Here is a 13,215-nt window from a genome sequence, read left to right as displayed (position 1 = left end):
TTCATTTTTCAGTTTTGCTGTTAAAAATACCAACAAAAAAATTGGGTTGGTGCAAAGAATAACACCAAGTGATATTGTGTGAGAGAGGATTAGAGAGTAAGGAAACCTTCAGAATTTGAAGAAGCCTGCCGTGATGGGGGTTGAGGTGTCCAAGTCAAATGGTCTAGACAGTCGTCTGTCTGGGAGAGAGTTCCATGTGTCCTTCCTTCGTTATGTTGTTGATCTCTTGTACTTCTTGGACCACTTTTTGAATGTTCTAGAACCCTTGCCATCTGTCGTATAAGTTTTGCAACAAATGTCGATAGGGATTGGAACCATAAAAGCTGAAAAATGTTTCTCGATACCACCTATGTTTCAAAGATTATTGGACTGTTGCAATATGGAAAAAATTTTAAAATTAAAAAAAAAACGGATTATAGCAATTTCCAGAACAATCCCTCAAAAATTGTTTTACTTAGTTTATTGTAATAACACAAAAATCTGTTAGATCTATTTCAGAAATTTTTTATCAGTACTTGAATATATCATATTCTAAGTTTTCTAGGCAGTAACTAAATTTCTACCTGCCTGCCTACAGTCGTACAAAACCTTGGACCATTTCGTCGTGAAAAACTGATAGGATGCAAAAAAAATAACCTACTTCTTCTAAGTATGCGTAAAGTTATTACTATAAATAGTGAATAAGAGAGTTTTGCATGCCTTGTATGCACCAAAGTAGGCATTGTTCATAAGCTTGCCCTGCCAAATATTTGAAGCCAAGTGCTTTCAGCTCTCTCTCTGAAAAGGAAAATTTAAATTTTTACAGGGTCACTTATTTGACTCCAGATCTCCTTCCACCCTCTATGATGTCATATTTTCCCCAATTAAATCGGCTAACTTCAAAAGACCCCATTCAGACGACCGATCTATTTGTTCTTTCCATTCGAGTCGCAATTTTTGAAAGCCTTTGGTAGGTACAAATATATTTTTGTTGCAAAAGGAAAGAAGAGGGAAAAAATTGGAAATAACTTTCGTTAACGATGGGAACTTGAGAACAACGGGGGAAAGATAAATAAACTGAAGGTCATCCATATGGGGAAAATGGAGCTTGACACAAGAAGTTGGGGTTAGAGGAAAAAGGGGATTTAAAATGGTTTTGAAATGTTAATCCAAGTCGAAACTTTTTGGGTAAAACATGTGCAGGGCCAAATGCCAAGGAACTTGGAAAATCCGAGGTAAAATTTAGTATTCTAACAATGTCCAATCAGTTTTATCTCAATTTCTTGATTTGTTTCTCATTAAAAAAACTTATTTTTTCAATATTTCCATATATTCAGTAATTTCAGAATAATCATCTGATCATTTCCGGTATTTTCTTGTGCTATTTGATCATGTGATATACAACAGTATCGACATGATTTTTATTGCTTTCCCTAGAAAAAAACAATCTGAAATTGAAATTCCATTCTTTCAAAGTGCTTCTCCTGCTCTCTCCATATCCCTTCCTCTGTGCAAAAAGTTACATGGAATTCTTCCCTTAATACATTTTTATTTAATAATGTTCACATTGCGTCATCAATACATATCAAGCACCAATAAATGTTCAGTGTACAGAATTTCAAAAATTGTCAATAATTACAGCATCTCGAATCCGTGCTTGTCCGCTTGTGCTTGTTCTGTTTCAGAGACTTCACGTTCATAACTTGGAGGTTGACGTCTTTCTCCATAAACCACACTAAACATGGGATCTCGTACTCGTTTCATTCCATGTTCCTCGCCTTGATCGATGTCAATGAATTGAGACTGCAAATTGGATTTCAAATTGGTATAATGATTTCTAGAGAAGTCTTGATTTTATTAGAGTGTTTTCAAAGTTAAGTGTTAGTTATGCATAAACAAAATGAACTAGCTGCCGCGTACCTACATTCTAAATGCCTGCCTGAGCCTTTAAAAGTAGGAAATACAGATAAATAGGCAGCTACGTATACAGGCAAACATCAGACAGACACCTTTCATCCCTGAACATTACAAGTTCATAAGGTTCCATTAAATTGTTTAAATAATAATTTTTAGCAATTCAAATCCTTACCAAATTCAATTGTCTCATATCATTATCAAATTGTTCCCGTGATTCAAATTGAAAGCACAGGGCACATGATGGATCCATATCAAAAAAGTGCATTTTCGAGAGTAAACGACAGTGATAACTTTTTTCCGGGCACTTTTTTGCTTTCTGAAATCTCTTTGTAAAACTGGGAAAGAAACTAGATTTTCGAGCAAAGTGTAATGTTTTTTGCAATTCCATTTTGTAATATTTGTCAAAAATATAGTGCAATACATAAACATTTATCGCTTAACAAACCTTACTATCACTGTCCACTACGTTTGTATTGGGATTGATATCAATTGGAATATACTCATGAGCAACATGTGGATCCAGATAGATTATTTGCTAAAAATAGAAATTTAATACACTTAAAATTATCTTACAAGACCTACATCTCCATAATATCCCACAAACCAAGACGAGTGATCAGGTCGTCCTCCGGTAATTCCTAGGCATGATTCCATTGCAAAAAGGCGCATCAAGTGCGGAACATAGATCTGAAACAAAATTTTCCAATAAAAGAGATTGTCGATTTCCAACACACCGGGTTCAATTCAGCAGCTCCTAGTCTTACAACAATCACCAGTATCAACTTTTTCATCCAATTTTTTGTTTCAACTTCAATATCTCGAATATGAACCCGTCCATCGATTGATAGAAGCATGGCAGTGTTACCAGTTAGTGGAGAACTTGATTCTGTTAGTGCTTTCCTAAAAATTAGGTTTTTGGTACTTTCTCTTATGTTTGCGTGGATCATAAACATGTTTTCCCATGATGTCAGTTTCAGAATTTTCTTGTGTCGATTAGAACTTGGGTCAGATTTTGGTAAGAGTTGGGTCAAACTTGGATGGAGCCTAAACCAAGCATTTCCAACGTTTTGCTCAAGATTTAAACAGTTTACAGTTCCCTTTTGCAAATATGGAAGTGAGATTATTTTCAAGCAAAAACTAACTTCATAATAAAAACAGCTTCTGAAGGACTATACCAACTTCCGACGGCCTTTTTCCCTTTACCCATTGCAGCAATTCCAACCATCTTATGAATTCCCAATGGAGCCGTTGGCTTGTCTTCAAATAATTTCAGAATCATCCACTCTTGAATTTTCTCTCTATCGAAATCATCTTCATCTCCATGAGCGGCGACATGAGATCTTTTCCTTCTTGTAAATCTCCAATCTCTTCCAAATCGATTCACCATAATCGCCTGTGCAACCATCATTTGTGTTGTTCGAATCATACATCCCCATCCACAATCTGTTGTCGTCTGAAATATATTATATTTTATTACAGTACACTGAGTGCGTCTCTTACATCAGTATCAAGAAGTGCTGGAAAATCTGTCCTATAGGTGATCCAAAGTCTCGAGTAGTAATCAGAACAAAAGTTCTCGAACCCCGAGCGAAGACCACTTTCTGCAAAAATTTGCTTTCCCATATTTCACTTTCTATGGCCGAATACTCTGACTTGTTGATTACAAATTGAAGAACAAACAAAAAAGGGCTCAACGAAGGTGGTTTTGGGAAAATAAAAAAGTTGGGATCGTGAACCCCAAGTTTGCCGGGCACAGTAATTAAGGATATTTTTAAAACTTTTTAGCCAATATAATTTTTAAAAACATGGATTATTTTGTGCAAAAAATTCAACAAAAATTGTGAACACTTTTCCTAATCTATCAAATTGTGTATTATATAAAATTAACACAAAGTTGTTTCATTTTGATGAGATTTCCCCCCATTAAAAAGTTCGCTCTACACCAGTTGAAAACTTACCATCTACACTAGTTGAATATCTTCTTCCCAAGAAAACAACATCATTTTCACCTCCATATTCATCACTTCGATCTGACATCCATGTACCTAAAATCCTCAATTAATAGAAAATTGCTACTGTATATACGCACTTGAATATTTGATATTGTTCCATGTTGACCATAATCTCGCTTTCCACTTTTTCTTCGAATGTTTCTCAATTTCTCCTGTTGAATGTACGTCTTGGCTTGAACTTGACGGTCGTATACTTCCCATCATTGACGCGCCGGCTCTTAAAAAAAACATTTTTGATTGTTATGGATCACAACATCTATAACTTGGTACATTTTTACCGTAACTCTAATACATAGTAAGTTCTGTAGACAACAAAATAATGTAACGTTATAAATATCCGACAACTGTGAATAAGAAGAACAAAATGTATGAACAGAGCGTGTGATAACTAATCAATCAAATGAATTGCTGACAGTACATAACTGTTTGAACATTGCCTACATAGATTTATTTTATAGTTTCCAAATAGGCACAAAAAAGCTAAAATGCATTGATAAATAGCTTGAAAGGCAATCTATGCCTACCTAGTCGCAAAAAAAAACTGCCAGTCGCAAAAAAAAACTACCAGTCGCGAAAAAAACTACCGCGGACCTTACTGGAAAATAGGACAGTTTGTAGGAATTCTATCATAGTACGTACTTTTGTGCGCGCCTAAATAGAACCAAAACTTACCAAAATATTTGATGATGATTAATTTTTAAAACTTATACGAGCATAATTGTTAGACTATGAGAAATGATCCTGTTAAACTTTTTAACTAGGAACATTCCAGCTAAATAAAGCATAAAATTTCTAGAAACTCACGATTTAATTTTGCTCATCCATGAAAGATTGCCACCCGGAACAAGGCTTGCAGGTGCAGATTGAACTACATCCTGGCCCAATACAACCATTCTTTCTGTATCCGGAGTTAACGCTTCTTCCGGGGCTCCGTGCTTCAAAACATGCTCAATTTCGTGTCCATCATCATCTGATAATGAGGATTCTGAGCTACAGTATTTTCTTGGTAATCGACTGGAACTTGCAATCTTTTTAAAATCGTCTGGTATATTATTCATTTTAACGCTTCATATGTAGTCTGGAACTTACAATTGATAGTAGAATTGGTAAGTAACAAGAAAGTAATATTAAAAGTATGAAAAACTGTACGCTATACAGTTGAGATAATGGTAATTTAAACTTTAAACAATTAAAAGTATTTATTTTTTAAAAATTTCAGAGAAGTATAAGTTCCGTCCGATGATCCTTGCATGTTTCTTCTTCGAAGCTTTTGAATCCGGCCACCTCAAATATTCCAATTTTCAGAAATTCTTGAAGACCTGACAATGGGCACAGTCCATATTCAAAACTTTTACAGAACTTCACAGTAGACGTTATGTCGACTCCATTGTGGAGCACGCGGAGCAATCTCGTTTTGCTGGGGGTTTCATAGACCTCAAAAACGACCCGAGCCGCAAGCAATTGCCAATCATTGTAGATGGCAGAGTCCGTGATAATTCGGAGAATCGACCCAATAATTGTGTCATGAGACGAGAAAAGTTGAACTTCTTTTTCGTTGCCTTCAGCCATCAAACCGAGAGCTCTCAGAATTGGATATGAATTCAGGACACGGTATTGTCTATCAACTCCAAGATTCAAATTGAACATTTTCGCACTTTGTTTGTTGAAATATTCAAGAACCTGAAGAATTTTTTTTGCAATTCTTAAAATTAAATTAGGTTTGCATTATGGTGTATTTCAATTCCCAAAAATATGTAAATTAAATTAACCAAGTTCTACTTTCAAGCTATGAGTTACAAAATTCATTGACTAGTTTTTCCAGTTGAACCTTCGAAAAGAGTTTGCAAACGTTATCCATGTCTGGGTCTGACCCAAAATTAATTAAGGCTCCCGCTCTTTTTCAAAAGTCACACAAACCATGGTCAACTTACATCTCCAAAATACATGAACGAGGTACAAAACTGATCATTACATGGAAGTTCCTTCCGTTGACACACATATCCTGCTACAAGGTTATCAATGACATCCAAAGGATCAATGTGTACAGAAGAATAGTTAATTGCATCAAACATTTTCTTTGCAACGTCTAGAATTCTTCTATCGGCTTCCAATTGAAACAATCCCTGACTCTCTGCTTTCATCGTTTGTAGTAGTGTCTTGATGACATTGTCACAGTTACATTCAGCATCTGTACACCCGTAGTATACAGATGAGTTTGTTAATTGAATCGGTGTTGCGAAGTTAGTTTGATTTTGATCCAACAGACCACTGACAAGAGCTATTCCAGAAGCAAATGTTCTTTGAAATTTCGAAAATGTTAATTTCAAATTCAAGGGAGTCTCCGAAGTATCTGAAAATAATAAATATTTTATAAATTTTTGAAGCTTTCTTAATAAAACTTACCAAATAATGGAGTATCCTTGTACAAACTGTATAAGAACCTTCCCAATGCAAATTCTTGAATCGCGCCTCGTGGAGACAAAAATGCTCTTTGGCATTTATTTCCTCCCGGAACAATTTGCAGGTTTTCAAAACCAGGTGGAATATTCAATCGACTTGTGATATTCTGACCACGAGAGACAGTCAAGTACTCCTCAAATTCTTTTGCTTCTTGTTCACTCAGTTCACTACATTTTCCACCAGTATACAATCCAAAACGATCTCCATGTCTGACAGCTGCTAAAATTGAAATCAATGTAGCGTTTGGATGATCAGTGCGTCCTTCGGATCCTTGTAAATCTCGATTCTCCACAAATTGGCAATGTTCAATGACCATCTTCTCATAATATGAATTGCGTAGTGTTAGCTCGTTAGGTCCCAGAAATCCTAAAACTGCGAATAGTGTCAATAGAAAATCTAGATCAAATATAACTTCTCGAGTACTCGATTTAAAACCAACTGCTCATAAAATGGTAAACTCACCAAATGCGTTGAAAATGCAGAAGAAACCGAACAGAATGAACAAACCAAATACAGAACACTAAAAATTTGGAGTTAAGAAATTGAGAAGTTGGAGTTAAGAAATTGAGAATTTGGAGTTAAGAAAAAAAAAATCAAAAATGAAAAGGTTACCTCAATGACATGAGCTTTGCAAAATTCTTTCAGCTCTGGCCAGCATCCTTCATCTGATTGTTGGTCAGCGTTCATTGATCGGACAATTCTGAAATTATTCCATTTTTTCTTTGCATTACAAATACAAAAACTAGAGTAGTTATAAAAAACGGAGAGCCTTTGTATTTCAATTTAAAAAATGATTCAAAGTTTTTCACAAAATTTTAATCAGTTTTGCAAATCAGCTTAAATTAGCTTAATTAAATTAGCTTTTGAGCTCTAAATTTTGAAAAATGCAAAAAGTTGTTGAAAATTCTTACTATTAGATCATTTTAACATCTATATAAACTCTAAGTTTACATATTTGCTTAATTGAATAGTTGGAAATATTGTTCAATTACAACTTTCGACTTTTTCAGTACAATATTTGGTTACTTTAGGTCCGTATTAACTTCTAGTTTTCACTTTTGATAAATCAGAAATATTATATAATTAAAACTTTAACAACTTATAAATTCAATATCTTCACTATTTTCCAACTTACACTTGGTTCTTCTTCGTAACATCATCGTCTTCTCCACTATTTTTTGTGAACCAAATCCTCGGAACGAGCACATTCCGAGCCTTTGTTGCCCAATTCATCTTGGGAAAACCAAAGAAGCGATGATTTTTATGGCCTCTTGTGTCCTGGAAGTTATCGATGAAATCAAATGATATTTTGCATACAACACTCACCGTTTCATCCATTTCCTCCGTTTTTCGCTTTGTTATCGATTGTCAATTATTCTTCTCGCACAAAAGCCACATAGACGATCGGTGCGACGAATGTTCAAAATCTTTTGTATCGGGGTGGTTTAAAAAATAGTGTGTTTATAGCTTTCCGAATAGATTTGAAACAGTAAAAATAATGCACTTTTTCCAATAAAACTCGTAATTAATTTCTTATACATGAAAATGTTCTAAACCCCAAAAATTAAAGATAATGTTTAAATATAACACATGTCCTTGAATTCCATAACTCCCGCCAGTTGAAATAGTCCTTCCTTGACGAATTTCTCGAATGCAGTCGCTTTGCACATTCCGTACTTGATATCATCACCCTACCAAAATTTTTTTTGAATTTTCTTTCAAAATCTGGATGCATTTTCCAGTAATCTAGTTCACAATTCCAAAACTAACCTGACAGAATCTTATATTATAGGTCTTATTCCTTCCATTGTAGAGTGTTCGAATGAATAGGCCATCATCCGAATGCTCGTAGATTTCAAATACAATTCTAGAAGTGTAGTGTGGTGGATCCACAAAAGGAATACCAAGAACTCGAAGAATTGGGCCAACTGTGACATCGTGACCGGAGAAAATCTGAAATTTTTTTCTACAGTAACCCTAACCTAAACATTCTTAAAATCATTTCACTTCTGATTTTTTAAAATTTTTAACATTATTCAGGGTGCCGCCTGTGTTATTTGAGCTTAGAAAACCGTAGTAGTAGGCATTTTTAAAATTTTTACAGCACAAACATTTTGTAGATTTTTTTAGAGTATTTCCTTAAACTTAAACGGGACATTTTCACTACACTTTAAATACGTAATCCAGAGAATCTCTAAATTTCATAAATGCGTACCTGAATGTAGTTTGAATGTGGAAACTTTCGGATTTTGTTAACCGAGTCTCTTAAATACGATAAAATTGGATATGCTTCCATTGACTGTAATCTTCGAGCAACTCCAATTTTGTCGTCAAACATTCGGCTTCCACGTGATGTTGTTAAATTTATCATTTTATTGAATGAATCCAGTGTAACACATTCTTTCAATCGACATGGAAGAGTTTTTCGTCGACAAATGAAACTTCCTAATCCAACATCAATCATTTGAAATGGATCAAAAGATGCTGCGAATTGAGGAAATGACAAAAACTTCTTCTCTTCATCTGCCACATCATCAGACTTCATTTCATTGAATTGTTGGAGATGCTCTTCTTCATAGATTCTACGAATTGATTTATGAATCTGGCAAGCACACGATTGATCAATACAGTGATATGAGAAATTGGATGCTTTAATTTGAATTGGAGCAAGAAATGTTCTTTGTTTATACAGAAATTCAGTGGAGAATGCCAACGCAGATTGTACTGTTCGGTTGTACTTGCTGCTAACAACGTCTGCTACTATTCTTTGATTTTCTGAAATATAATATTAAGTTTGTGGGAGTTTCCAGTTTCAATCCCACCATCAGCAAATAATTTGGTTTTTTCGTAACGGTGACGGAAATATTTGCCAAGTCTTAAATGTTGTAGAGCCCCCTCCGCAGTTAACATTCCACTGACACATTTTGAACTGAAAAAATTAAAATATATTATGAATGATTTTTTATTTAAAAAAATGTAACCCTTTCCTCGAACATTTCAGCTTAAAAAATTCAATAACTTCCAAAACAAATCTCACGAATTTCAAAAAATTGCAAGTTTTTCAAAAAAAAGGTTTCAATGATTAATTTTAAAAACTTCAAAAAACATTTTTTAATCCAAAATCCAAATCCAAAAAATTCAAAAGGTTTAAATATTTTTTAAAAATTTCAATAATTTCAAAAATAATTTCAGATGTTAAAAAAATTTCAAAAAATTTCCAAAATTATACAAAACAATTGCAATAACTAATTATATAATTTCCAAAACAAAATTTTAAAATTTTTTTCGTATTTCCAATAAAAAATTGAATATTTAAAAAAAATTAAACTTTTCCAAAACCAAAACAATTTTAATTTCCAAAAAATTTCAAATATAATAAGCAAGTAAATTTTTCTATTCAAAGGTTGTATGAATTTTGTCAAAAATTTTGGCAATTTACTAAATACTGAATATTCAAAAACTATTCCTTGCAAGATTTGATTCTTAAAAGATTTTAGAATGGAAAAAAAAAACTTACACTAATGGAACTCTGGGATATTGTTTTAGCTGTGGATCTAACTTCAAAAATGCTTTAATCTCATCACTTTCTGCCAATTCCTTATAAGCTACAAAAGCTTTTCGATCAACATCTCTCGATGCAAGACATCCAATATCATCTTCAACTTTTGAAACAGGAGATCTAAAAAATTTTAATTTTATACACTAAATATAGTTAATAAAATACCGTTCTCCATGTCTAAACACTACTGTAATTCCACGTAGACGTAGTTTCTTTTCGTAGTCGTTTCCCTGAAAGTTGGTCATTTTAAAACTTGAAACTTTATCAATATGCATTTGTGGGAAAATTCAATGAATACTTTTTTGTACTCGAAAATTTAAATTTCAAAATTTCGCAACAATATGCAAAACCCGTTTTGGAAATAATATGTAGGTAGTACCTACTAGGCACAGTGAAAAATAAATTATTATCGGTCAGCAAAACCGTCAATGTCCACTGTCGACACGGATTATTGATTTCTGTGTTTTCTCTCTTCACTCTCTCACTCTCTCACTTACCTTAACCCATTGGTCTCCTTCTTCTCCGGTCACTTCATGCTCCAAAAATTGGCACATTTCTCGAATATCTTCCTTCTTCCAGATAGGCTTTTCAAGTTGTACATCACTTGTTTCGATTTCATTATCACCTGAATAATTAGATTTCCACGTGGATTTAGTTGGCTCACCATACTTTCATTATGAAGAATTGTGTAGATTGTGATGAAAATTACAACTAGTAGAATCCAGTCCTGTTAAAAATATGAAAATAATTTATTTTGAAGGTATTATCAGTGAATGGTGATCTCTTAGGTCTCGCCGCGATTTTTTTTCAAATTTCAAAGACATTTTGAATATTTTCTTCTATTCAAGATTACTTACGATTAAACGAACTCGACGTGGCATTCCGGGAGCGATATGCTGAAAATTTGTATGAAATTTATTATTCAAATATGCGTTTTGAGTTTTGTTAATTCTATTATCTTTGGCTTCTACCATCAGTTTCAAGGGAGGTACATTTATGTAAAATGGTCTCACCGCGCGTTCTTCAAATTTGGCAATTGTGTATGCACCTTTACTATAGATTGATATTTCCTGAAAATATTTTTCTGCCAAATTTCTGCATTTGATTCAGTTTTTAATAAATACATGTTTTCGTATGAAAAATAGAGAAACAATAAATATTACCAGACGCGAAATTTTTGCCCCAAAAATACGGTAAGTGGTCTCGATCCGAAAAATTCGCATTGCATGCAAAAAGTATGCGCCTTAAAGGGGGAGTAGAGTTTGTGGGGAAATATATGTTTCTGACTCTAATTTTGCCCCTGATACCGAATATCGATGTGAAAAAATTTAAAAAAATTTCCCTGATTTTATATTAATTTTTAAAATCCGAAAATCCATTGGATGCCTATATGTGAGTTTTCAAACGCAAAATTTTCCCGCCAGAGACGCCCCGCCCACGAATCCGTGCCGCACGTGTGGGTTTACGAGCTGAATATTTTCCTTCTATTTTTATTTGATTTTATACCGATTTTCGTCGATTTTTCTCATTTTTTCTCATTTTTTTGGTGTTTTTTATTGAAAATTTTGTGATTTTCGTAAATTTATTCCTATTTATTAATAAAAACAAAAACAATTCCATTAAATATCCTATTTTCAGCTCAAAATCGACTGGAGACGAGGAAAATCGCGGCGAAACGACGTTTCCTGGAAAAGTGAGAATTTCTTATGGCAAATATTATTTAAAAACAATCAAAATATAAAAAAATAGTTCGTTCGCTGAAAATTTAAGCGTTTTCCGACCAAAATCAGCCCCTAGAGCGTCTATCCAAAGTTGGCGTTCCTCTTCTTTTGTCGGTATTCGGGTTACTTTCGTGGATGACTGTAGCATGTCGCAGAATTGACATCGTTTATATTGGGACATCCAGAAAACTATCATAAAATTATATTTTTGTATCAGTTAGTTTTTTTCAATATACTTCACACAGTTCAGAACCAGCTTAATTGTGAAATGTTTTAATGTCTTACTGCGAAAATTTTATTACTTAAAAGTTATCAAATCTCAATAACGAAAAGGTTCTACAATAATACAAACATTTAATTTTCAGAGTTCCGGAAACATTGATTCGACGCGCTCCGGAGGATCCTCGAGGACAATTTATTTTATTTTATTTTTTTCCAAAAAATGTGTTTTTTAAATTTTTTTTTTTCAAAAATGAACAATTTTAATGTTAAATTTATTTCTTGGCGTAAATAAGAGTCTCAATGAGACTCTCAGAAGAAAATTGATAAATATTATTAATGATATAATAATAATCTTGTTGATTCGTTCTATCTCCAGACGATTTTCCTCGTCTCCAGTCGATTTTGCGCTGAAAATGGGATATTTAATGGAATTGTTTTTGTTTTTATTAATAAATAGGAATAAATTTACGAAAATCACAAAATTTTCAATAAAAAACACCAAAAAAATGAGAAAAAATGAGAAAAATCGACGAAAATCGGTATAAAATCAAATAAAAATAGAAGGAAAATATTCAGCTCGTAAACCCACACGTGCGGCACGGATTCGTGGGCGGGGCGTCTCTGGCGGGAAAATTTTGCGTTTGAAAACTCACATATAGGCATCCAATGGATTTTCGGATTTTAAAAATTAATATAAAATCAGGGAAATTTTTTAAAATTTTTCCACATCGATATTCGGTATCAGGGGCAAAATTAGAGTCAGAAACATATATTTCCCCACAAACTCTACTCCCCCTTTAAAAGAGTATTGTATTTTCAAACTCTTGTTGCTACGCAATTTTCATTGATTTTTCTTGGCTTTTTCTTAATTTTTTTAAAAATTTATGTATGTTTTATTTTAGTTTTTTGGTTAAAAAACATTTTTATCAAAAAAAAGTTTAAAATTACAGTACTCTCTGAAGGCGCATATCTTTTTGCATTCAATAAAAACTTGTCGTGCCGAGACCTGGCACCGTAATTTTGGCGCAAAATTTCGCTTTTGGATTGTAGAACTGCGCATGCATTCATTACAGTAATCTTAAAGGCGCATACACAATTTTTTACAACGAAATTTAAAGCGCGCGGCGAGACCATTTTGAATAAACGGGCCTCCCTTGAAACTCGGAGGATGAAAATAAAGCAAATTTTAAATATACTATTTCGATTCTTTTTAAAACTCACTGTATGTGGCATGAATAATTCGATGATTATGAAGAAAAATTGTTGATTAATCTATTTTTGATATAACTATCTAGAGAACATCTGAACAAAGAAATTAAATAAATTATTGTAAAAGTGCTGAAAT

The 13,215-nt window shown here is 33.4% G+C and overlaps 3 protein-coding genes across 6 annotated transcripts; all 3 read right to left on the bottom strand.

Annotated features, from left to right (window-relative positions):
* Positions 1 to 1,510: 1,510 nt before the first annotated feature.
* atg-4.2 (Cysteine protease atg-4.2) lies at positions 1,511 to 4,992 on the bottom strand. Its single transcript, NM_069807.4, has 10 exons — positions 4,713 to 4,992; positions 3,986 to 4,125; positions 3,855 to 3,941; positions 3,397 to 3,497; positions 3,039 to 3,349; positions 2,631 to 2,796; positions 2,479 to 2,583; positions 2,342 to 2,431; positions 2,069 to 2,212; positions 1,511 to 1,782 (listed from the first exon to the last, which is right to left on the bottom strand). Exons 1-10 carry the CDS (start codon positions 4,964 to 4,966, stop codon positions 1,615 to 1,617), a joined length of 1,566 nt encoding a protein of 521 aa, NP_502208.1. The 5' UTR covers positions 4,967 to 4,992; the 3' UTR covers positions 1,511 to 1,614.
* Positions 4,993 to 5,094: 102 nt separating this feature from the next.
* On the bottom strand, positions 5,095 to 7,706 carry ZK809.9 (2-phosphoxylose phosphatase 1; the record flags this gene model as incomplete). Of its 3 annotated transcripts, none has more annotated exons than NM_001268647.4 (7): positions 5,095 to 5,588; positions 5,840 to 6,258; positions 6,312 to 6,734; positions 6,831 to 6,888; positions 6,981 to 7,068; positions 7,504 to 7,646; positions 7,695 to 7,706. In NM_001268647.4, the coding sequence occupies 7 exons, from the start codon at positions 7,704 to 7,706 to the stop codon at positions 5,124 to 5,126; spliced, it is 1,608 nt and encodes a 535-aa protein (NP_001255576.1). The 3 variants fall into 3 exon arrangements, 2 of the variants coding, with proteins under 2 accessions (NP_001255576.1, NP_001293935.1); NM_001307006.3 differs by having other exon boundaries at positions 5,124 to 5,588; positions 6,312 to 6,740; NR_131610.1 differs by lacking the exon at positions 6,831 to 6,888 and having other exon boundaries at positions 5,124 to 5,588.
* Positions 7,707 to 7,815: 109 nt separating this feature from the next.
* On the bottom strand, positions 7,816 to 13,172 carry ZK792.1 (Acid phosphatase-like protein 2; the record flags this gene model as incomplete). Of its 2 annotated transcripts, NM_001383203.2 has the most annotated exons (10): positions 7,816 to 8,059; positions 8,139 to 8,321; positions 8,584 to 9,143; positions 9,191 to 9,297; positions 9,886 to 10,047; positions 10,093 to 10,157; positions 10,425 to 10,552; positions 10,597 to 10,654; positions 10,785 to 10,823; positions 13,092 to 13,172. In NM_001383203.2, the coding sequence occupies 10 exons, from the start codon at positions 13,101 to 13,103 to the stop codon at positions 7,946 to 7,948; spliced, it is 1,428 nt and encodes a 475-aa protein (NP_001370122.1). The 2 variants fall into 2 exon arrangements, with proteins under 2 accessions (NP_001370122.1, NP_001293934.1); NM_001307005.3 differs by lacking the exon at positions 13,092 to 13,172 and having other exon boundaries at positions 7,946 to 8,059; positions 10,785 to 10,808.
* Between the last annotated feature and the right edge of the window lie 43 nt (positions 13,173 to 13,215).

The sequence above is a fragment of the Caenorhabditis elegans genome, chromosome IV (genome assembly GCF_000002985.6).
Source record: "Caenorhabditis elegans chromosome IV".
Taxonomy (NCBI): domain Eukaryota; kingdom Metazoa; phylum Nematoda; class Chromadorea; order Rhabditida; family Rhabditidae; genus Caenorhabditis; species Caenorhabditis elegans.
This window is presented reverse-complemented; position numbering and strand designations above follow the sequence as displayed.